Genomic DNA, 25,782 nt, shown 5'->3' on the forward strand with positions numbered 1-25,782 from the left:
AAAATAAAATATCAACCTTAGGACTATCATTCAACTGAACAACTGATGGGATAAAGAACAAAGATAACTGTGCCTGTGGGGGTGTGACTGTAATATGCAGTTAGTGGAGGGAGCAGTCAGCATGGGGGAAGTGAGTGGTCATCAGCCTGGACGTTAATACAAGGATCGAAATCTCAGTTTTAAATGTTCCCTAATATCTTTGTTAGTGAAGGGCGCTAAGCCTGGACATCAATCCAAATTTCACCTCAGTTACATTCTGCCTAGCTGTTTCCTCTCCACTTTCATGATATTCTTCACTTCTTATATGCTATTGGAAACTCTTATACAGGTCTTGCATTTTATACAAGCAGTGCTTCATTTCAGTACTGCGTGAAATACTCCCGGCATAGTCTTTAGGGGTGTTGTATGGCTTAGGGTTTGTGGTCACACTTTATAAATGATTAACAAATATAACGATGTTACAATATAGATGGTTATAAGCACACCAGGAGAAGGTGTTAAAGATATTTATAAATAACTGATGGACTTGCTAGACTATCAATCAATCATTTATTAAAACAATTCTACATTTTGTTTATAAATGGAACATTAATATAAAGGACAAGCCTATTGGTGACCTATGTAAGAATATTAAGCATCTGGTTGCTCCTCCTGTCACCTACAAATGAGTAATAATCTGTAGCTGTCGCACAGTGTACAGCTTTGAGTTTTTCTGAAGTTAATATAATTGTTTATGAAAGTATTTCCCTTCAGGTCAGAGGAATCAGATCAAGATTATTCTAGGAAAATCAAATTGGTAGAAAGTGCTAAGGTAGCAGAACCTACCAAAACCAGTTAGGATGGAACAGTCCTATGGCCCAGTCAAGTCTGCCAAGCATGTCAACCAGCTTTTCATAAAAAAATATGAGATAGACTAATCTATCTTTCAAAAAGAAAAAGAGTACTTGTGGCACCTTAGAGACTAACAAATCTATTTGAGCATAAGCTTTTGTGAGCTACAGCTCACTTCATCCTTTTCTTTTTGCGAATACAGACTAGCACGGCTGCTACTCTGAAACTAATCTATCTTAGTTAACTTTGGGCAGCCTTTCTAGGCTCAGCTCTTAACACAGTCTGATGGTCTACTCTGCTTCTTCTGATCGACATCTCTTTATTAGAAACCACATGCATAAAAGTATCAATATTAAAAATATTACCATTCTAAGATGAGGGAATACAGTGTGCTGGATTCATCAGAGTATTGGGAAGCAAGAAAGGCCAAATTCCAGACCCAGCTCTTCCAGTGTCTTGGTGTACGGTCTTTGGTAAAGCCCTGAACCTTTCTGGATCAAATTCAGCTCTGGTATAATTGGAAGCAACTACAGCTGAAAGCACCAGCTTAGAGCAGGGCTGATCTCGGGCAAAGAAGACAGGGAGAGCCATTTGTTAAATGGGGTCATTAATACTCAGCTGTCACAGGGCTGCTGTAAGACTTTACTCATTGTTGTAAAAGTGTTCTATAAGGGCGCTTTCATACTGGCTCTCAAGGGCTTTATTCCTTACATCTAAGATTGAATTTAAACACCGTCTTCTACCCACTGCTTCTTTACATTTCCCCGCGTGAGCAAAGGTTTATTTCTCTGTCAGGGAGGATAGCTCAGTGCCACTGACTACCCTTTGCCTCACAGAGCCTGAGTGATATACACTGCTGCAATGAGGGCACCTGGAATCAGGGATGCTGTGCCAGATGCGATTGGGTGGCACAATGCCACATAGAGAAATTTTATACTTTTTCTGGAAGAATCAGGATCCCAGCACCCATTTCTTAGTGATCTGAGGGCTGGCCCCTGAAGGACACTTATCTAAGCTGTGAATAAACTAGTCCTCATGCTATAGCATTCCTTAGCGTTTTATATCTGTGAGGTCCCCTCCTCAGAAAAGCATGAAAATACATCGACTTATAGGTCACAGCAGTTAAAGAGGACCACCCCTATTTGTGTCTGTAAGGAGATGTTGAGGTTAAGTATTGCATCGTAGTGTTCTAAGCTCTGACCATAAAACTGTCATCTCTGAAAATTAATTTAATATAAAATACACCTTTAAAAATATTGACAAACATATAAGGGGGTTAACACTGAAATATCTAATGCGTTTGGTATGTGCATTTTTCACACAGTAGGAGATAGAGTTAGTCATAACAAAAATGACCACAGCATATCAACAGTCTTGTTTTCCCCCCAAAGCTGAAATAATTCAGGTACTTGCAGAAATAGGTCAGGGTGGGGAGAGACATCTCAGTTTGCATTTCGGACTGTTCGATGATCATTTCAGTGCTGTTTCACATATTACTGTTCTTTCTTTGCAAGAGTACCTCTGCAGCATGTTTTCATTTTTCTTTGCAACTGGGGACTCAGAAAATTATTCAGTTCTTAAATAAGTTTTACAAAAGCTGAAAACCAGAATTAGGAGGACAACAATGTGAATTATGTGGGGACAAATACTGCGTATCCAGAATGCCAAGTCTATATTGAGTCAGTAACAGACAGATTTCAGTAGAAATGTGTACTGTACACACTATATATTTTATTCTACTTTTAACCATATATCTATTCTGAAACTATGTGTTCAGTGCTCTCAAGTGTTACAAATGTACTTAAACTTCCCTAATATTTTTGAATGAATTATAATTCCTGATCATGGCTCATCACTTATTTTCTGCAAGTGGTTTTAGCATTAAAAAGCTATTCAGCACTGAAAACCCCCAAACTGAGTAGATTTCAAGTTCCAATATTGTTGTAGTTTCAAAATGTTTGTATCCTTCAGATAAGCTTGAATTGATTGTATCAATTCACTACATGAGTTACAAGGTTTAGTCATGTTTGACATGGGCGTTTCAATCCCAGGGAAGGCCATACAGTAAACGGAGGTGCTGCTACCTCGAGTGCAATGTGTCTTCCTTTTTGCTACGCTTTCTTCAGATTGTGGACTTGGCCGAGAATGACTGCAACATACATTTGTTCAATGGACTTTCCAATGTCAATTTTCAAGAGTTGGCTTCGGTGGCTCAAAATTTCCTCTTCGGAGGAACTTTAATTCTTGCAACTCTTGTGGTTGTAAACTCTGGTCCACTCCAGGAATTAGCTTGTAGCTTAAGGGAGATTCAATATAACCATTTCTGTAGAGACAGACCCGCTTGCAGAACTCAAAGGTGCTAAACATAACACCATAGTATGGGACAATCTGTGGGGAAAAAAAAGAAGATTGAAACCAGTTATTAATTTAGAGTCACTATCAATATTCTCTACTCAGTTACAAAGCTAGGATTTATAGGACTTCATTGTTGATTTGACCTCATCAGCAATGCGGATTTACACCAATTGAGAATCTGACCCTAAATGAGTTGTGCCATTCTACAGGTACCAGACTGAGTTAAGACTTGGTTTATTATAGGCACAACCCGATTTAGCAAATTATTGTGAGGAAGTGGGCTTGTGCTGAACTTAAACAACATAATGTTTAAAACAGTTAAGATTTGTTTTAACAGAACATTTGGGATGCATTTTGTATGTGGCAGAAATGCGTCCTTTCTTTTGTCCCAAGCAGAGTCAATGAAGCTATCCTGACTTACAGTAGCTGAAATTCTGGCTCTTTATGTTTAGCCATTTTCCCTGCTGTTTCTCTGTTATTTCCCAGGTGTGTTTGAATAAACTTCCACCAAAAGGCTCTGCCACTTCCTCGAACGCTTTTGATGAGGATGGTGTCATATGAAAGCCAGCAACTTGCAGATGGCCATTAACACCAAACCAATAAAGCTCAAACAGCTACATTGTAACCCGAGGAAGGGCAAACCTCTACCACTGCTGTCACAAAGTGTCTAATCAATACACTGTTCAGAAGGAGAGGAGAAGAGGGACATCATGTGTGTTACAGTTCCAACTACCAATTAGTTGGTCATGTGTCTCAGATTGCATTTAAATACAGACTGATCAGAATGGAGGAAATCTGCACCTTGAGCAGATTGGCTGTGAGTCCACACCAGAGTCCGAGCACGCTCTTGGTCTTCACAGTTTGCCTAAAACAGTCAACCATGCCAGTAAAACGGACATCAACCCCTCCATAATGGGGTAGGCAAAGACTCTGAGCCTGTTCAAACGAAAACCACAACAGGTGTTAATTATTTTTAATTGAGTTGATTTGTTTAATTCCTTCATTTCTATAGGTGTTCAACACTTAAATGCTGAAACAGGTGGCCTTCGTCTATTTACCATGCTTTAGTCAATTATATTTCAAAGACTTAACAATTCTGCCTGGGGTCTTATTGAAAGGTAACCAGTTGGGGTGGGAAGATATTTTAAATCTAAAGTATAGGAGAAGTCTACTACTAATTCTGTGTTGCACTGTACATGGTGTAACTTGAATAACATATCCAAGCCACCCCCAAACACAGTAAGATTTAAACTACCAAAATGCAAAGTCACATGAATACATGATATTATGTCATAATCTACCAGACCAGGGTGCACTTGGTTCACATGGAACAAAAGTGCAATGGGTCAATCTGAGTAGCAAAATCCTTTCACCATTAATTTCTCACTGTGTTAGAACAGTTAGGATGGCCTGATCTTCAATAATCTGATCCTCATCCATCTGTATGGACACAGATGTAAGTCCACTTTGCACGTGCAAATCAGGGATTTGTTCATATATATGGCAAGACAGACTCTTCCAGACAAGAGATTCAGGCATGTGATTGCACATGTAGGTCTGATCACTGAAGATCAGTAATTTTATATTACTGACAGTGATCTTATATTAGCGGGAGTTTAACTGTTCATTTACTGGTGAATATTGATATAATTATCTTACATTTCCCCAGTGATCTATAACAGCAAGTGGTGTAATATTCCTTCTTAGTTTGGCTGAAAAACCCACAGCTTCCTCAAGGTGATAAGCCTATAACAAATTTCTCTGTCAAACTGACACCTGTTGATGTTTGCTAGATGCGTCTGCTCTAGAATTTCAATAGTTTGGCAGCCCTGGTCTAGCTGGTAAAAAATGGAAACATACTGAAGACTAACATCATATTTTTATCCTTAATATGCCCCCCTCTTCCCACCAGATGGTGGTGGTGGTGGGGGGATTAAACTCTGGTTTCCTAGAACTCACGCGAGTGTTCTAACCATTAGGCTAAAAGTTATAAAGTGGGTGGGGGCAGCAGCAGCAGCTCCTCCTCCAGATGTTTTGTGTGGAGCGAGGCAGGTGCCTAACTCATTCCCACAGGAAATGCCTTAGGGGCAGGCAGCTGATTCCCATTTGTGGCTTGCTAACCAAGATAGGTGCCTAAATCTGGGATGCAGGGAGGCATCTGTCTCCATGAGAGGGACAGGGTTTAGCACCTCCCTCTCCTCGTCCTTGATATCTTCCTTGGCTAGTTTAGGTGGCTCCCTGCCTAGTGCACTGGATTTTGTGGGTCCCATTCTAAGGCTCCAGTCTCTCCCCATTCATTGCACAGGAGCGTGGGCACCTAACTTGGCTTTGGGGAATCACGGTGGTGATCCTATGATTTTCTGGGCACCTAAAAAATTAGGCACTGTGACACTCAGCATTGCAATGCCTAAACCCTTTTGTGGATCTGGGTCAAGATTCCTTAGGTCAAAGTGCAATCAATGCATGGTAAGTGGGTGGGATTTTTGAAAGCACCCAAGAGATTTAGGAGCACAAGCAATTCACACACTTTTGAAAATCCCACCCCGGTCACTAAAAACCCAGGATGGATTTGACACATGCTTCTGCTTTCCAAAGTGACAGGGATATTTTGAAACAGATCCAAAAGCCCAGGAAACTGTGGACAATTAAGTAGTGAAAAAGGGACAAGTAGCAAAAATACCTGAGGAAGATGACAATGCTGCTAAGCATATGCATCCTTTCCTTTCCAATGTGCAGGGGAGGACTTGCAAGAATTAAGTGCATTAGTTTAGCTTAATCACTTTAGCCATTTTGTACACTGCAAAGGCACATAACAAAGGGTGGCACTTTTGTGTACAATACAAATGTAGGGTACGCTGTACGGCAGATTTAAGTAAGATTTTGTCAGCAGTAAAACTTTACTCTGGAGAATGTTAAAAAAGAATGGTAGGTCTCAAAGAACCTGATTTCTAATTTGCCTACAGACTCTAATCTCTAAAGTGATTTATTGAGAGATTATTTATAGTAACATTCACCATTGTAAAAGCCATTATCAAGATTTTTATCTGTGACGTGAGGTCCATACCCCCCCACCTTTCTGGCTTACTAGAGCCATAAAAACAAGCCCTTAGACACAGTACTTGAGAACCAAAAGACTCTCAAAGGAAGTGTCAGCCTGAAAACAATGGCACAATTTAAATCAAAATTATTTTATCCAGTAGTTCAAGTTAAAATTTTAGGTTTTGAAAAAGGAAAGAAAGCTTTACAAAGCTAGAAAATATTATTAAAAAACATGTAAACATTTAATTTAACACTATTTTTAAGGAATCTGTGAACTCAGGGGTTGTAGTCTATGACTGGAGAATTGCAAATATATTACCTGTTTTTAAGAAAGGAAAAGAAAGTGATCTGGGCAACTACTGGCCCATTAGTTTGACCTCACTGTATGCAAGGTCTTAAAACATATTTTGAAAGAGAAAGTAATTAAGGACAGAGGTAAAGGTAAAGAGTTCCTCAGTGACCCGTCTTAGGACCAATCTTATTTAAGTTTTTCATTAGTATCCTCGCCATAAAAAGTGGGGGTATGCTAATAAAATCTGCAAATGACAGAAAGCTGGGAGGTATTGCCGACATACAGAAGGACTGGAATATCATACAAGAAGATTTGGAGGACATTGAAAACTGGAGTAATAGAAATGGGATGAAATTTAATAGTTCAAAGTGCAAGGTCATGCATTTAGGGACTAACAAGAATTTTTGCTATAAGCTGGGGACATATCAGTTAGAAGTAACAGGAGGAGAAGACAGACTTGGGTGTATTAGTTGATCACAGGATGACGCTGAGCCATCAGTGTGATGCGGCCATAAAAAAGGCTAATTCAATCCTAGGATGCATTAGGCAAGGTATTTCCAGGAGAGATAGGGAAGTGTTACTACAATTATACAAGGCACTGGCGAGACCTCATCTGGAATATTGTGTGCAATTCTGTCTCCCATGTTTAAGAAAAGATTAATTCAAACTGGAACAGGTGCAGAGAAGGGCTATGAGGATAATAACGAATGGAGAAACTCTTACCTTACAAGAGGAGACTTAAGGAGCTTGGCTTGTTTAGCCTAATGCAATGAAGGATGAGGGGAAATATGATCACTCCTCTCCCTCCCTCCATCAGAGGGATAAACAACAGGGAGAAAAAGTTATTTAAGTTAAAGGCCAATGGTGGCACAAGAACAAATGGATATAAACTGGCCAACAATAAGGTTAGGTTTGAAATTAGACAAAAGTTTCTAACCATCAGAGGGGTGAAATTCTGGAACAGCCTTCCAAAGGGAGCAGTGGGGGCAAAAAAACCTAACCTGGTTCAAACCTGAGCATGATAAGTTTATGGAGGTGATGGTATGGTGATATTGGCAACAATGGCATATGACCCATCCACAACTGCTATTAGCAAATATCTCCAATGGAGAAGGGACACTATATGGGGAGGGCTCAGTTACTATACAGAATTCTTTCCCAGATGTCTGGCTGGTAGGTCTCACCCAGATGCTTAGAGTCTAACTGATTGGCATATCTGGGGTTGAGAAGGAATTTTCTCCCAGATCAGGTTGGCAGAGACCTTGGGGGTTCCTCTCCAGCATGGGGCATGGGTCACTTGCTGGTTTGAACTAGTGTAAATGGTGGATTCTCTGTAACTTGAAGTCTTTAAATTAAGGTTTGAGGGTTTCAGTAACTCAGCCAGAGGTTATGGGTCTATTATAGGAGTGGGTGGATGAGGTTCTGTGAACTGCGATGTGAAGGAGGTCAGACTAGATGACTATGATAGTCCTTCTGGCCTTAAAGCAGGGGTGGGCAAACTTTTTGGCCCGAGGGCCACATCTGGGTATGGAAATTGTATGGCAGACCATGAATGCTCATGAAATTGGGGACTGGGGTGCAGGAGGGGGTGAGGGCTCTGGAGGGGGAGGGCAGGGACAGTGTGTGGAGCCCCCTGGCTGCCCCTACGTGTAGGAGCTGGAGGTGAGACGTCGCTGTCTCCAGGAGCCGCGCGGAGCCATGGCAAGCCCCCGACCCTGCTCCCTGTCGGAAGCTCGAGGGCCAGACTAAAACGTTTGAAGGGCCGATCTGGCCTACCCCTGCCTTAAAGTCTATGAACCTAAATTAAAACTTTGGTTTGGTTATCAGTTGATGCTGGAGGATTCACACATCCCTACAACACTAATCCCTACAACTGCACTAGAGCAGGACAGCTAAAAGTGAAACTAACAGAACAGCTCAGACTAGTTTCATTATCCAAGCTCTGCAGAAACCTAACCTGGTTTATATAATGGGGAGGAGTGGTTAATTGCTTATTAAAAAGAACACACCTACTGAGTATAGTTTTTATGGGTAGCATAACACACACACACACACAGAGTTTTGCAGGCACACATAACGGCATACGATTTTGCACCAGCAATTTAGGACACGTAGATTTCCAAGTATCTGATCTGCTGGTGTTATTAGATATTTAAGTGACCTACACTGCAGCTATGATTTTTTGTACCCACAAACTACAGGCAATAAAATGGAGGCCATCTTGAAAATCTGGTCCTAAGTTCAGACTCTTCTTCCTTTCCTATGGGATAAAATTTATCTTAGTATGAAATTGTCTTGGAGGTACTTTTACCTTCTAGGTGTGTGGTACAAATGACCCAGGGAGGGTGAAAGAGGAGTTAACAATAGATTCTTGTAGTACTGTAATGGGGATTTAGGATTTTGATCACTAAATATAGTAAATCTCTTTTATTGATACAAATTCTATACACATTCAAAAGATCACAGCTAAAAAACAACTCAGCAGTGAAGGAAAGCAATTTATGATAAAGCTCAACAGTTCATTTCACTTAATCCAGAATCTAAAATAAGAACGGTGAAGTCTTTTAAGGCTGGGTTAATAGGGACACTTGCAGCAGCAAAGTGTAATCATAGCTGAAAGGAAATGGACGGCCAAATCCTGCAGTCCCCACTCAGGAAATACTCCCACCAAAGTCAATGGAAATTTTCATTGAATGAGGATGAAAGGATTTGGGCCTCAAAGAATATTTTGCTACCCATAGATGGCAAACAATTTCAAAATGCAAATAAAGAACCAGTTTTAAGAACGTGTGAGCAATTTTACACAGCACGGACCAAATTACAACCTACAACATTGCGGCCAGATTAACCGTGGATCAGAACATACAGTAAGGCCCACACAGGCCATTCAGACATGTGGAAAGGTAATCCGCTGTGAGGTACCAGCAGCCAATTGTCTCCAGAGCAATAAATGAGAACAGCTGCCTGCACTCTAGGAATACTTTGTCCTCTTCTCGGTAAGAGGAGAGAAAACCCCCCTGATCTGAGGTCCAACCCTGCCTCTCTTGCTGAAATCAATGGGGCAGCTCCAGTGAGCAAAGCAAGCAGAATTTGGCCTCTGGCACAGCATTAAATAGGTTAGGATCAGGGCTTTTGTATTCTGTGGCTTCTGCCTTTGCCGTGGAATACATCCCTTGCTGCTGAGCCTAAGCTTTCACAAAAAAAAAAAAAAAGTTTGCTTTTGCTTCTTTGCTCATGATGATGAAGATACCCTTGAAATGAGGACGGAGAGTCAGCGCAATCCTCATTTTGGTTTTGGAGTGCCTTATATTGATTTAGCTCAAAGTGGTAAGAAATTGACACAAGCTAAAGCATTGTCTGCATGCAAATTTGCACTGGTTTATTTAAACTGGTGCAAACCCCTGTGCAGACAGTCTTGGGCCCAAGTCCTGTAAATATGCATGGTTAACTTCACGTATGGGGACTTGTTTCATTGATTTCAGTTGGGCTACTCTCTGCATGCAAAATTAAGTATTTGCATAGGTCTTGACAGGACTGGGGCATTATTTTGGTTTAAGAGGGGCAGGGGCCTATTGCCGTTTAGTTTATGGTGATTAGCAACAGATTGGAGCTAAACTGAAAGGGAAAGTTTAAACCAATAGCCGGGAGTGTCCACACAGCCTTTTGCACAGTTATCAGTTTAAAATTACACATTAAGTTATAGCAGTGAAACTCTGTATATAGATAAACCCATGATTGATACAAGGCTCTCTTAATTGATTTAACAGTGTCCACACACACGGGGACAACACTGATTTCATTACTTCGGTTTCCAAACAGTCCCTCTCTTAACCTTCTCTCTTGGTTAAATTCCAGCACAGGGAAATACATTCCATTCAGTCTGCCTCCTGCAGTTTCAATCAGATACAACAAGTTTCACTTCCTTTCCCCAAAAAACATTGAGCAGTGCTGCTGAATGACAACAACCAACTGCCTCAGAACACCTCAGAGGTGGCTGCGTTTCACTGGTGGGTGAGGCCTATCGATGCCTCACCTTCCACAGAGAGATGTTTATTTAGCTTAATTTGCTAAGCAGTTTGAGATCCTTATTTATTACTCCTAGCTTCCTACCTCCTTGGAGAAAAGAGGAGACAGAAGAGCGAAGTAGTAGTAGTTATTGCCAACCAGATCAGGACTATTAAATCTGTTCAGTTCCAGGGGAGGCATCACAGGGCTGAGGAAGGGTCAGCTATGACCAGTCCTACTGCTAATTATTTGTACTGCCTTTTCACGTAAGGAAAAACCCCCTCACATCAACAACAAAACCTACTCTACTACAAAATTTTAACACCACAGTTTTATGACAACAACCATATGGATAGTCCGTCTCCAGGCGTCTCTCCCCTGCTTTGGGGCCTCTAAGTGGTTGGGCCAGAGAAAAGCCAACTCGAGCTTTGGCAGAAGGAAAGTCTCACATTTCACTGAGGCAAGAATTGCGCCCCAACTGGCCAGTGCTACTCCAGGGACTGTAGTTCCTAAAGCTCCCGTATCTTGCTCTTTAATAACCTCAGTGACTGAGCTGTATTAAGTACGTTAATTGCCAAATAAATAAAATGTTGACATGGCCAGTAGCTGGAAGTGATTGTAAAGAAAAAGCCCATAGAAAATAAATGGACTCTGATGCGATCCATCTGGCAACACTCCCCTCCTAGTCAGGCTAGTCATGAGTTCAGGTCCCACTCCAGGACTTGGGCTCATGCCTAATGCTAACACTACAGTACCGTGAGGAGAGAGGGAGTTTGGGATGGTGATAGGAATCACAAGTTAGAAAATGCAAATTAGTTGATTAGTCCCATTGCTTTGCAAACATACAAGTCTAGGGAAGAAGAGAAATGCTGCATGGAGGTATTGTCTTTCTCATGAAATAAGAGGACAAATATGTTCCCGACGCACTGAAATCATCTGATCTACACTCAGGGTGAGTTTGGCCTTTTAAGCACAGATCCTTTCTGCCTGTCTGGAAGTGACAGGGGATGATGGAAGATCTCAGGGCACTTTTGAATCTCTCTCTTCATCTATGCAGAAGCAGAAACCACACTTTGATGTCAATTAAAAATATGTAAACAGATTAAACTATGCAGATGCGGGTGGATTAGACAAATAGTGTTGGGGTTGAATTAACAGGACAAATAGAGACATGGTCCCTTCAACAATAAAACCCAGAGTATTTAAACAATGGATGCCCATTATACAAAGTATCTATGATTTTTAAAAAACAGTATTGCTCCTTATTATCTACACTGTGTAATATACCACTCTACTCATTCAAATAGCTTCATCTTTAAAAGGTTCCAAGGCACCAGCATGTAAGGAGTTAAACAAACAGCTTTTGTACAAAAGGTCCTAAAGCATGTATGCTTTTTAGATGTCATGTGAACCACATGACCCGGGTGTTTTTTTGTTTTTTTAAATAAATTGGCTCATGACTCGAATAACTTTCATATTCCCAGCTGGCAGGAAAACCAAATCTTGTAAATCGCAGGGATGCTATAATACAAGTACACTCAGAGACTGGCCTTAAAGCACCGGGAAACATCCCACTGCCTAAGCTCTCTCTGTACAACAGTTACTCACACTTAGGCAGTGTTGGAATGTAACGATCTGACAAACCCTCATTTCAATGGCTCACGTGGAGAATTCTTTTTATAATAAAAGACTATTGGATCCCATTTCCTTGTCCAGGCTTTGCTTATAACCCACCTCTAACAGTTGTGTTAGGCTGACATTTACCACACAAGGCCCTAACTATGGAGCTATTTTAACCAAAAAACAATTATATACAAGCTCTTTATTGACTTCAGATTGACTGTGTGCTCCAGGGGCTCCAAACTGGATTTAATGAATGGTCAGGCAATCCTATAATGCAGTATGTCCCTTACTAAAGGTTTCAGAATCTACTACTGCAAATTCGTAGTAGTTAATCACTTTTTATTAATAAAATAAATTACATTTGCATAGCACCTTTTATCCCAAAGGATCCCAAAACACATTACAAACTGATACGGGGTGCTGGAACAATTTTTATAGTCGGGGCATTGAGGGCCATTGAGCCAAACTGTAAACCCTGTATATGATGGAAACCACTTCAAACCAGGGGGTGCTGTCACACCCCCATCACCCCTAGTTCCAGCACCTATGAATGGATATATAAACTACACCCAATATTAATGCAATTCCCCACTGAAAAGCAGCCACTTCCAGGGTGAGGTGTGACAACAGCCCAGAGCAATCCTGCACAACTGTTTAGGACAGGAAGTGAAGAACATCATATCCATTTGTTTTTGATTGCTCCAAAAAGGACAGTTACAGTCCACTGAATGCATAACCTGGTGTTAAAATGGTATGGAAGCATCTTCTCATGATGCACTCCAGCAGATACATTCCTGTGAGAGGTTTCTTCATAACACATGGAATGGTGTGCAATCAATGCCAAATATATATAGACACTGAATCCTGCAATAGCTGTAAGGAGCTGAACTCTGTTCGGCTTAGTCTACACTACAGAAGGTTTGCTGGTCTAGCTATATTGGCGAACCCTGCTAGTGTAGATGCAGCTTATGTTGGCTAAAAGTGCTTTTGCTACTGTAGCTCCTTCTACACTAGGACTTTTGCTGGTATAGAAATGTCATGCCCCCACCCCCAAAATAAATAAAAAATGCACCCCAAACCAACATTGCTATATTGGCAAAAGCTTCTAGTGCAACCCTCGCCCTGGACTCTGTTGCTCCTTTAGCAACGGACTGTCAGGGAGTTTCAGGCCAAGGATGGATAGTTTCAGGGACAATGAAAACACCAGTGCCACATTAAGGTTGAATGAGGCCAGCTAACCAATTGGCAAGTACAGCTGCAGTTTGTGCATGCAAATAAGGTTCTGTGGTTATAAAAATGTACGCAGACTGAAAGGTCTGCCAGTTTCAGGGCCATTTGTGAAAGTTCTGCCCTAAGAATCTATCATACTAACACAAACAATTCAGAATTAAGGCTGTGAAGGCTGACACACTTGTGTCTTCATATTGTAAGAGTCTTAGAACCAAGCTTAATGCTACAGGTCACCTGTGCAAAGCGGTGTGCCAGCCTGGAATTTCAGCCTGGACCCCAAACTTGCTTGTTTCTGTAAACCTACCTACTGGAGCTCAGTCCCTGAGCTTTACTTCAAGACGGAGTCTAGCTTAAAAATATCTTTGTTGGACCAGCCCATTGACTTTGTTGGCCACATGTGTGATCCATGTTTAGGTCTCTGGGTCCATAGAGGCCAGAAATACTACCGACTCAGCGTGCTCAACTCCCATGGGCTGGAGGAAGGGAAGACCTGATGTAGGAGTCTCTGGATATCCAGAAAGATGGGGTGGCCTGATTTGAAACCTTGGGAGGGAGGGGAATAAAGTGAGATTCTTCTCTACCCAAGTCACTTTTGTTATGGTGCAAAAAACAAACAAAAAAACCCCAACAAAACCCTTTTGATACAACTTTAGTCCCATTGTGTATAGCACGGGTTCAGTACTCTTCTAATTATAATCCCATATATGGCACATAACAGCTATAGTGATATCCAAGGCTCAGAGCATCCTCTCCTGTGGAAACACCTGCAGAGGAAGAGGGCCAGTGCAGTGTACAAAGATCTGATGGAAATCACCCAAACCATGGGAATAGGGTGGAGAAAGTGGAACCATGCTACCAGTGCCTCCCTTGTCCCTGGGATCCCCCGTAAAGAAAGGTTTCCCCTACTACAGACTGGCTCAAGGTAACAGCAGAGAGAGAGAGAGAGAGAGAATCTTGAATTCACTTTAATAAAGGTGCAAGGTCCATTGATACAGTATTACATATTCATCTGGGAAACTGGATGTTGGTTTAAACAACTCCTCAATATTTTTCATGCTACTGATGGAAGATGAGAGTATTTATAACTGGCAGTTTTTATTTGGATTGAATTACCTTAGAAATATTAAGAGAGTCCTAAGAAAGCAATTAAATAAACCTCAACACCCCTTCTCCTCCCCTACATTTCCTTTTAATATTTGCAAACAAACACTGCATCCTGCTAGTGCATGACAGCCTAATAAAGACATTAATTAGAAATTGACTAAAAATAAAAATGAAACTGATTAGACTATTTTCATTGTTCAAACTGAACAAAATGCAAAAAGTGAGTGAAAAAGTAAGAAATAATGTGGAGGTTTAATATCTATGGTGTTATATGTAACATACAAATTTATTTAACATATACAATTTTTAACGTAAAGTGACCCCTATAATACCAATGGAACACAAATCAGCTATGCAAAATTTCATTAAATTTTAATGTGAAAATTTTAGTGAGGCTTTCAGAACGTACTTGGATTCAAACAAAGATTTCACAGTACATTGTAAAAATGTCAACTCAACACCCCCTAAGTTTTTCTTCTAAACTTTGAATAAAAGTTATCCAGCTATTTCCTTTTTCAATCATTAGGTTTGTATCCTGCCTTTGAATACCTTGTGCACTATGATGGGCTAAGATAAAGGCCATCTCATACTGGAGGGAAGGATCTAGTCTTAGGTTCTCTTTCACCTAAGCAATAATTTACTTATTTCTTCTAAAAGTTGGTAACACAGAAAGTGTTACTGAGAAATTTCCCTCTGACTAACCCCATCCTCTAGATTCACAATATAAGCCATAGGTTCCATGCCAAAACATGCATACTGTACCTCTCAATTCTCTAACATGCCAAACAGGAGCAAAATGAAAAAAGGAAGACAAAGGGATAAAATTAGGATAATCACGATAGAGAGAGAGGGCTCACACATTCAAAATGACTGATTAGAATTTGTTTTTAATTAAAAAAATCAAAAAGCATTCGACTATATTTTGCGTCAAATATAGCAACTTTTTTTTTTTAAAAAAAGCTAACCATGTTAACTATAACCCTGTGGGTGAAGAGGGGAAGGGGAGAGCCGTGGTTACAGGAACAAGTTTGACAGACTAAATCACCACCAAAATATAAAACAATGGAGAGTCTGAGCCTGTTCCATTGAAGTCAGTGACAAAACTCCTGCTGACCTCAGTGGGGCAGGATCTGGTTGTAGATATGTAACACTGGAAAGGTTGGATGAAGGTGACTATGATAAATGTTAGTAGTACTTAGTCCTTAAATAGTGGTATGTATCTTCAAAGAACTGTCCATACAACTCCTAACTGAGGAATTAAGTGTTATTCAGACATGGAAATAGATGGAGTTCAAGTGATTTGCCCAAGGCTGTCTAACAAGTCAGTTACAGAGCTGGGATTAGAACTCAAGTGTTCCAAGGAGGTGAGAGTAGGACTGGGTTCTAGGATCAATGCTGCAGTTCCAGACCACTGCTATATTAGTGGGGTCTAGGTTTTCTTCCTGATGGTTGTCCAGTTCCCTCTCTCACAGGGGGATCTGACAGAGCCTTGAGACTCCCCAATTTCCCCTGCCCAACACCAATATTGAGCCACTGGATCTCCTTGGGCAGGAAGATTGGTGATGCTCCTTTGGCAGCCTGCTAGTTTTATTTCTGAAGTCCATCAGAGGGACTCCTTGTGGCCACAAGTCTGCCCCAGAGCTCTCAGCTCCTCCTCATCCAGCAAGCAAGAGTCCAGGTCTGTGAAATGAACCAGAGTTTCCCCATGTGCCACTGCAGAGCGCTCATGCTAGCCTACTGGGGTAGCTAAACATTTCAGTACATCACATGTTTTTATTTCCCAGTGATTAGGCTCACCAGATGGAAACAGATCAGAAGAGACAGTTGGGACAGATTCATGGTTACAAAAGGTATTAGCTTCTTTCTTTTTTTCCTCCTATTGTTTTCCCCACCGTACCTCTGGGATGTTCCATTTCCCCACTCCTTCCCAGGTCCCACGTTGTCACTGCCCTTCTGGTGCTGACATCATCATGGCTACTCTGCACTCCCTCATGCACTGACTCCCCTCTGTACTGGGGACAGAGCATTCCTCCTTCAGAGCACTTTCAGGGTCCAGTCTACGTCCTATTGAAGGCAATGGGAGCCTTTCCATTTGCTTCAGCGAGAGGAGATTCAGGCCCTCAGCAGGCGAGATCAGTGTGGAACTGATCCCCCACAAGACTGAGCAACATGCTTATGCTAACTTTTAGAAACAACTTTGTAGATCGATTCAACCCAGCTTTAGCCAGCCCCCAGGGTCAGCCAGGCTATGATTTTCAATGGCTTTTTACTTGGCAGTTTGAGCAAGTTCAACCACTCCTACTTAAAAATAACAAATCAGGATTGATTGAATTTATATGTATCCTCCTGCCTTCCCCACAGCTTGTTAGTAAAGCATTATGGGGAGTTGGGGGGGTCTTTAACCTCAAAAAATCACGTTAAGACTGTAAGGCACTTGACAAGTATATAAATTGCAGAAAAGGTGAAAACAAATCACTGTAGAACAGAGAAAATATTTATATTTTTGTTCAATTTCTTCTTTCTGGTCTTTTTTTTTTAAAGACATTTATTTGCTGGAAGTGTAGGACAGTTCTTTACAGAGATAGGGCAATAAACCCAGAGTTTCTTATTCTATACAGGTTTCAGAGTAGCAGCCGTGTTAGTCTGTATTCACAAAAAGAAAAGGAGGACTTGTGGCACCTTAGAGACTAACCAATTTATTTGAGCATGAGCTTTCGTGAGCTCCAGCTCACTTCATTCTATACAGAAGTACCCAACAGAGAGCAGCTGGCACTTATCTATATAAAAAAAAGAAAAGGTGAAACAGCACACCCTAGTGGCTGAAAAGAAATGATGTTTTTGCTTCCCCAACTGTACTGCTCCAGAGGAGCAAACTATAAATGGATCTTTTTAACATAAGACTGGAAGCCTGTGAATTTTCCTTCTCACTAGCTATGAAAACTTAGTGCACAAATTAGTGGTGCACTAAAATGTAGGTAGTTAAGGCTAACGAGAAAAGCATGAGACTATGACCTGGTCCCTGCCTAATTCTCTATAGACTGTGCTAGCTATGAACTTACGTGGAATTTGTGTAGGAACTCCAACACAGGGAACAATACAAGCAACTCAAGTGGTGAAACAAGTGAACCGTTTCATATGAGTATAAGGGGGGGGGAGGCAAAGCTCTGGATTCAGGACAGAATGGTAGGCGGGCGGAGGGGGAAAATCAGATTTCACACTATTTTGGGGAACTGTGTTACAACTGTCCTAAAAATAATAAGGGAATTTAAATCCCAGTTTGAACTGAGGGGGAACTAGTTTTCCTTATTACACTATCGGGCAGAAGCATGCGTTTAGTAGATCTGAGGAGAGAACTAAAAGGAAGGGATATTCCCACTACTCATCGTCCTAGTCCCAAAGTTTGTGCTCAGGTAGGGCATCAGACACAGAGTGCATCTACACTACAAAAAAACTGCACCACAGCAAGTCTCAGAGTGCAGGTTAACTGACTTGGCTTATGGGGCTTGGGCTATGGGGCTAAAAATAGGGTCTCAAGATGGGCTCCAGCCCGACCAGGAATGTCTACAGTGCTATTTTTAGCCCCATAGCATGAGCCCGATTCAGCTGACATGGGCTCCGAGCCTCAGCACCATGGGTCTTTTTTGCAATGTACAAGTACCCTTAGAGAGCCTTAGAAATGAAGTCCCATGTTTACTTGTTGAATAGAGAAGCAGTGAACACTTCCACTTCAATAGGCCTGAACCCTGACTCAAAGGGGCCTCCCCAAGTAGTCTCCATCCCTTTTGTTTGACTTCCAAGCTGAGATTGTCAACAAGTCTGCCAATTATGATGGCAGCATTTATGATGTGGATACCTGCACACCAAGAGCAGGATATCAGCTCATTTGACTTAGGTCAAGCAGCCACCAAATGATGACAACTCTTTGGTACTCTGATGATGGTGATGAAATTTTAATGAAAATAAGGTAACATCAAGAAATATTGTTGATCGCATGATACCACTTAAACTAGTCTTAACAAAACCTAAGCCAAAAAAGTCTCAGCCATTACTGCCAGGAATAATTCAACCTCTCTAAGGATTCACTCTTGGTAAAAAGGAATCACAATCAACTGGCTAATGCCTGGCCCCAAACTCTTGAAACTAACACTGACAATATGACTACCACCAAAATGGTAACAATAACGATGCTCCGTACCTGCATTTTCCTCTTTACGGTCTCAAAGGGGAAGGAGAGTGTCTGGGCTACCCCAGCTGCTAGGCAGCCATTTATGAAGTTCTGAAGAGGAGAGAAGCGAAAGCTGGGCTCTTGCCATATTTTATTCAGATTGATGTAAACAAAGAATGAGCCAGCAGAAAATGGGATAGCACCTATAAAGCAAACCAGACAGAAAAGATTCACGTGAGCACAAAGTATAATGCTTCCTCCTAGCCTTGTCTAAATGCCAGGGACTGTAAGCCAGTTTAAACTCTGCTTTGCTCACTTGGATCAGACTTAAATATCTAAAAACCTTTACTTGTTAGATATTCGTTTATCAAGGGGATGTCTTGCTTATTTAAATCTCAGGTTTCAGGGTCCAAATAGGTCATTAGGCATTTACGTTTACAAAAGGGCTTGTATATCGTGTTGGTGCCTTACTGTTTTGGTCTCACGAAAGGTCAATCTTTTGTTCCATTCCTCACACAACTGGGCTGCCCTACAGCCCAAGTTGATGAGTCATGTTCTTCTCTCTTGCCTGGCATACGATTTCTGTTTTCTGCTGTCACCAATTTTAAGTTTTGCTTGTAAGCTGTTAGTGCTCATTTTTTTTGTCCGAATCAATTTATGCAAAGATTTACGGTATGTTAAAATGTGGTATTCTGCAAGCTACAGAGTAGAGAGTCAATAAACATTTTACAAAATAAATAAAAATGCCACACCTGCATCAAGTAAAGAGGAACGCCACTGCTTTGATTCACCTTTCAGGAGGACTGTATTACAGCCACAGTGCACTCTGGGTATACATAATTTTTCTTAAGTTAAGTGAAGGAGAAATAGGCTGCCTCTAAATGCAACCAGGTAATCCAGAAAAGCTAGGCAAGTGTATTTTCTCAAATTCTTTTAGCCACACCCATTAAAGATAAAACTGGCAGCACTTGCTCATCATTTAGAGACAACTCTGCTACCGCAGAAATAACAAAATTGTGAAACAAGTTGTGACCGACAGTGCTTTGTACATCTAGATGTCCTCTACAGAGAGTCATTTTACTGCTTGCACATTTAAAATGAACTGGGAAAACTTGCAGGGGCATCATATTGATGTTTCAATACATAACGTACAGTAAAGCTAAAACACCCCACTCTTTCCCATTATTAGCTTACCTAATACAGTCAGCGAAACACCGCGATAAAGTGCAAGGAATCCTTCTTGATGATAAATTGTGTAAAAAGCATGAAGAATCCCTTTATAAGATGGCTCCAACCGGTTCTGCACTATGAGTCGTGTTTTTACCACATCGGTAGGGTAAGTCACTACGGTTGCAACCGTGCCAGCCAGGCTTCCGGCCATGATGGCACTCCACTGGGAAATGTGGCCCAAGTCATCCATAAAGAGCATGACGAACCTAGAAGAGACAGATAAAAGAGGAACTATTAATTATTACTCAATAAAAATCAGGCATAAAAATAAAGATAGCTCTTGTTGTAATTGTTCTTCTGCCCATCAGCTTATTTGAGAATACGTAGAATTTCAAGGATGCATTTCATCCCAGGATCTCCAAGCACATTACAAATCCTGAGCAAGCCTCAAAACCTCCATGAAGCAGGTAATAGTAATTGTAAACAGGGGGTAAACATGGGCACAGAGGTCAGAATGACTTGCCCTTTGGTCACAAAGCAATTCAGTGACTGACTCCCAGTCCCTGGATAGAACCACTAACCAATACTCTCTCCATTTTCTTGGATATGAAGCACCAGCTCAAGAAAAACTATGAAAACTGTTAAGGGATGCCACACTGTAGTAGTTCAAAGGACCACCGGTTTGCTTTTCAAAAGAATTTTGGTTTAAACACAGATGAGTAAATGAGAGCCCTAATGAGAAGCAGCACCTCACTCCTCCCTATTCTCTGCCTGTGGCACATAATACTCTAGTCTCCTGTGGGCTGTAATACTGTGGTTTCATTTTGGTGGCTGGGTTTAGTGTGCGGGTGCTGGGTGGTGTTTAGTGGCCTGTGATATCCTGGAGGTCAGACTAGATAATCTGGTGATCCCTTCTGGCCTTAAATCCTAGGACTCTGCATTTACATCTACCAAGACCAGAGGTGGGCAAACTCCGACCCGCGGGACCATCCTGCCTGGCCCCTGAGTTCCCAGCCGGGGAGGCTAGCCCCTGGCCCCTCACCCGCAGCCTTTGTGTGCCACGCCGCCAGCGCTCTGGCCTGCCGCTCCTGCTGGGCAGTGCAGGCTTCTCCGGCAGGGCTGTGAGCTCCTGCTGCTCTGAACAGCATGGTAAGGGGGTGGGGGGGATGTAGATAAAGGGCAGGGGGTCCTGGGGGGCAGTCGGGGGTCAGGGGGTGGTTGGATGGGGCAGAGATTCTGGGGGGGGGCCAGTCAGGGGATGGGGAACAGGGGGCGTTAGATAGGTGTGGGAATCCCAGGGGTGCTGTGGTCCCGGGGGGGGGGTAGTTAGGAGCGGGGGTGTGGATAAGGGTCAGAGCAGTCAGGGGACAGGGAGCAGGGGCGGTTGGATGGGGGGGAGGTCCCGGGAAGGGGCGGTTAGGGGACGAGGAGCGTTGGATGGGTCAGGGGTTCTGAGGGGGGCAGTCAGGGGGCAGGAAGTGGGAGGGGGTGGATAGGGAGCGGGGGCCAGGCTGGTTGGAGAGGCACAGCCTTCCCTACCTGGCCCTCCATACAGTTTCGCAACACCGCTGTGGCCCTCGGGCCAAAAGGTTTGCCCACCCCGACCCCTAAGACGAAAGTTACCATAACTCAAAACACTACTGCACAGACTTAATATGCTAAAGGAGTCGACTCACTGTTTCAGTTATCAACAGGAGATCTGCGATGTGACTACTGCTCTCTACCAGTGTTTCCAATATACTGGATACTCCAGTAGAAGTTATAGAAAAAATATGCAGAAATCTTCATTACAATCCTGAGAGCAGCAAAACATTCCTTGTTTCATTGTCTCGGGGTTAGAAGGGCTTCTCTTGCTCGGGTAGAAGACTCATGCTCAGGCACTACGTTGCGCCAAGAATTAAGTCTAGGTTTGAGTTTGCTATTAAAACATCAACATTGGCATGTTTTGTATTTTTCCCAACTCACTGATAGTGTCCTCGAGTCTTCAAGAGTAGTCTGTGATTCTGGCATTTGTGATTCAGAGGACAGACTAAGGACTTACTCCAGTGCACACAGTCAAGTCAAATTAGAAATGAGCATGATGGATATCATGCAAGCAGCAGGAAGTGAGCAAAGGAGAAGTCAGAGGGGAGTCAGAGCCCAGGGAGCAGCTCAGAAGGGCAGGGAGGTAGGGGTGTGCGTGTAATTAATTCCACCCTTACCCATCAAGCCACCAGTCCCTGGCTCGAAACAGTCAATAACTTTCTAGCCAGAACATGTCCTTTTTGGAGGTTTGCATTATCATTAACTAAATATTATTAGTGTTGATCTCTGTCTGCTGTTTCGTGTCTGTGTATGGTATTCCCCTCCTAGGAATCTCACAGATAAACCACAAGCAGCTCAATGCGTTAAAGAGTGGGAGTGCATGAGTATTTGTACTTGTTTTTGCCTAGCAGCTCCTCTCCACTTGTAGTAACTGACAGGGATCTGCCGGGCAAATGAGAAGAGAAAGAAAACTGTCCACCCTCTCCTCTGAGCAGCTTGCTGACCCAGCAAATAGTGGGTACATTGTTTCAAGTTTAAAGTAACAGTCAGTCCATCTAAGCTTCACAGAATTGTTACAAAGCAGGAGGCCCACATAAAGCTGCTTGAGTCCAAATCTTGGTGCTCCACTAACCCAACTTCATCATGAACTGCACACTGAGAGCAATGATGATTCACTCACTGCCAGGTAAAGGACAAGCCCATTACAAACAGTGGATGGCATCAGCGTGAGGCTCCTGTGGCGCGCCTGATTGGACAGCAGGAAGGTGAGCCCACTCCTTTTCCTTCCCCTCCCATTCAGTCTGGGAAGCCAATGAACTGGAATAACCCCATCCTCCCAACCATACTGAAGTATCCAGCACACATCCTGCACCCAGCTGACCTCAATAAACCAACTGGCAAAAACAAACAAAAAAAAAACAACCCAACAACCTTCAGGCAAACCGGCCCACTGCTTCAGAGTCCACTGGAGGCTTTGCAACAAACAACTGACTGCAAACTGCCTGACAGAAAAGGAAATCCAAATAAATCATGCATTTCTGCTAAGTAATGTTGACAGAACTACTTCCTATTGACAAAACACTCCTCCCTCTCTCTCTCTCTGCAGCATTATTTCCTCTAGTGGCTGTTTCTTTTAAAAAAAGGGAGTTTTAACATGTAATGTGGTACAGTAGTTTTAAAGAACCTGTGCATAAAGACTAGAGATCACCATTAGGATAGCATTACAGCGATAAAAAATGAAGGCTCTCAGTTATGAGTTTGGTAAAATTAAAATTAATGTTCTTATTCATATTTGTACATAGGCTCATTTAAAATAGATTTGTGAAAAACTAAAAATAAATACAACTAACAGTACTTAAGGAACAGATGCTAACTGCAACCTACTCTGACCTTAATTAAAAAAAAATCGCAGTAAATCACATACTGAATGGAACATTTACAGGATTGTCAAACTGTGATAAATTTGAAAGATATATGACTTTGTACATGTTTGTATGAGACCACTTAAAGCTACTGCAATAATTGAAACATAATAATTGAAAGAACAGAATTATCAGGAGAAAGAGGAACTTTGAACTTCCTTAAAGGGACACAGTCAATTTGAACTCTGGCCAATTAAAAACAAAAGTTAAAAACAGCAGCCCTATGGTTCGGTTGAGTTTTACAGTCACAATTTCCCCTTTTTAAAAAATGTATAAATCACCAACAGGGGAAACTGACTACCTCATTAAGGCCTAGAGAGGGAGTATAGAGGGAACAGGGAAACTGACAACACACCAAGCACTGTCCAACCAAGTAAACTGAAAAAAAAAATAAAAATAAAATAAAGTGGAGTAACGTCTTTTTTCCTAATCTCTTTCAATTACAGGAAATTTAGGTGTTACTGAGTACACTTAGACAAGAGAGATGACATATTTTCAAGCAGAAGTGGGAGATTTAATATGATGAGTCTCTGATGTTAACCTAAAACCAGAAAATCTCCTTTCCCAAGGAGATCTGGCAGGTCAGCACATGCTAAATTGTAGGAAAATGCAAGGAAACAGGTTTCACATTAAAGTCAAACTGGAAACATTCTACTTGCTGACTTGGGAGAGATGAGGTGTCTTTTGACAAATAGTCATGATCAAACTCATCCTAAAGGGCAGGCCAGTCTGGATGGGTGCATTTCCAGATGATTTAAATCTGGATCTCAGCTCGGTCAGCCGAGTAATAAACATGGCATGAGGCTCCAGTCCTCAGACTCCGGAATGGGACGTAATAGGGCAACTTCTGCTGCCTGTACCCTGGGAGCTGGGAAACCCCTTTGCAGGAGGGCAGCAGATCCTGGCAGCACCCGTAACCCCCCACCCCGCTAGGGCAGCCTGACACTGCCCATCCCAATTGCCCCGAGCCGCCTTTGCAGGAGCAGGCGGGCCGAGCCTGGCAGCGCCCGGCGCTTACCTGCGGTAGGAGGCGAGCTGCAGGGCGCTGTAGGGGAAGAGGCGCAGGCAGGCGGTGAGGTTCCCCTTCCACAGGGCCCCGATGCCCTCGGCCTGGCAGACGCTGCGGCCCGCCTGCCAGAGCCCCCGCCAGGGCGGGGAGGTGCCCACCTGGGCCAGCACGGTGAGCAGCTCCAGCGGGGCGGTCAGGCTGAGGCTCAGCGCCCCGGCCAGCCCGGCGCAGCCCAGCCGCTGGCAGCCGGTCACCCGGCCGTCCCGCTTCCAGGTGGCCATGCCCCCGGGCTGCCCCTACCGCCTCCCCGGCTGCATGGCGCCCGGGCCGGGCAGCTGCGGGCTCCCTCCGCCTCCTGCAGGGACTGGGAGCCGGCGCGGCCCGCGGCGACCAGGGCTCTGTGCGCGCCCCGGGAGGCGGCGCCGCCGGGCTGCAGCCGGGCTTGGAGGGCGGCGCCCCGCTGCCGGGCGGGGCTTCCACTTGCCCTTGATTGGTACCGAGGGGCGCCAAGGCTCCTGCCCGCCCCGCGCAGGGAGTCCCAGCCCGCCGTGGGCAGGAACCACCTTCCCCATGGGGCTGGAGCTGCGGCCGGAAGGCCCCTGGCGGGCCCGGGTAACGCAGAAGACAGGAAGAGACAAGCCCATGGAGACTCCGAGTTTGAGGGCAGGCCTTAAAGTCTAGGGGAGAGTTAGCTGGCGTCTGAACTCACCCAACCATCTGCTCAAATCCAGCCTTTTATTGTCTCCATTGTTCATGGGACTCTGTGCGGGGCCTGTATTTTGTGATGTATCCAGCCTGTCAGATACCGCCTCCCTCGGATACGGATCTCGTTTGCAGCCAGGGGAGGAGGCGATGCTGGCCAGGCCGGATGGAGGGGGAGGATGCAGTGGTACCCGGACTGATGAAGGAAGAGGGTAGTTGTAGCGAAGTTATTCTTAGCTCTGCCCCGTTGCCTTTACTTTTAGCAGAAACATCCCTCCTTCCGCTCCGCGTTCTCTGTAGGGCACAGCCAGGGGGCATCCACTTCTGTGACCTTTGCTATATATATACAATTTCTTCTCAGCCTAGTTGAGATGTCCCCTCTCCTGCTCTGGTTTTGGCTCTGGGGTTTGTCTTATCTTGCAGCATCCGATGAAGTGAGCTGTAGCTCATGAAAGCTTATGCTCAAATAAATTGGTTAGTCTCTAAGGTGCCACAAGTACTCCTTTTCTTTTTGTGAATACAGACTAACACGGCTGTTACTCTGAAACCTGCAGCTTTAAGAGGTTTGCCTCTATCTGATCAATAGATCACTACTTTGGATGTCTCCTATGCCTTAGCATAGTGATTTCCTGCTGTTGCTTCATGCTGTCTCTTTAGGCTTATTTCTTGTCATTGCGTTTATTTTGCATGGGATAGCAGGGAGTATAGAAGCAGGCATGGCCATTGCTATGACTGTGATAGGAAGCACAGATGAAACTGGGTTTCCATCACTATTTAATCCCTGGATTAGTCCTTTTTAAAACAAAACGTC

At 43.1% G+C, this 25,782-nt stretch overlaps 1 protein-coding gene across 1 annotated transcript; it reads right to left on the reverse strand.

The window, feature by feature from the left end:
• Positions 1-530: 530 nt before the first annotated feature.
• Positions 531-24,940, reverse strand: SLC25A43 (solute carrier family 25 member 43). The gene is made up of 5 exons (XM_084640292.1): positions 24,279-24,940; positions 19,839-20,080; positions 18,675-18,847; positions 3,988-4,122; positions 531-3,219 (listed from the first exon to the last, which is right to left on the reverse strand). The coding sequence occupies exons 1-5, from the start codon at positions 24,548-24,550 to the stop codon at positions 3,016-3,018; spliced, it is 1,026 nt and encodes a 341-aa protein (XP_084496418.1). The 5' UTR covers positions 24,551-24,940; the 3' UTR covers positions 531-3,015.
• Positions 24,941-25,782: the final 842 nt, after the last annotated feature.

Source organism: Lepidochelys olivacea (genome assembly GCF_965140295.1).
Source record: "Lepidochelys olivacea isolate rLepOli2 genome assembly, chromosome: 9".
Lineage (NCBI taxonomy): Eukaryota > Metazoa > Chordata > Testudines > Cheloniidae > Lepidochelys > Lepidochelys olivacea.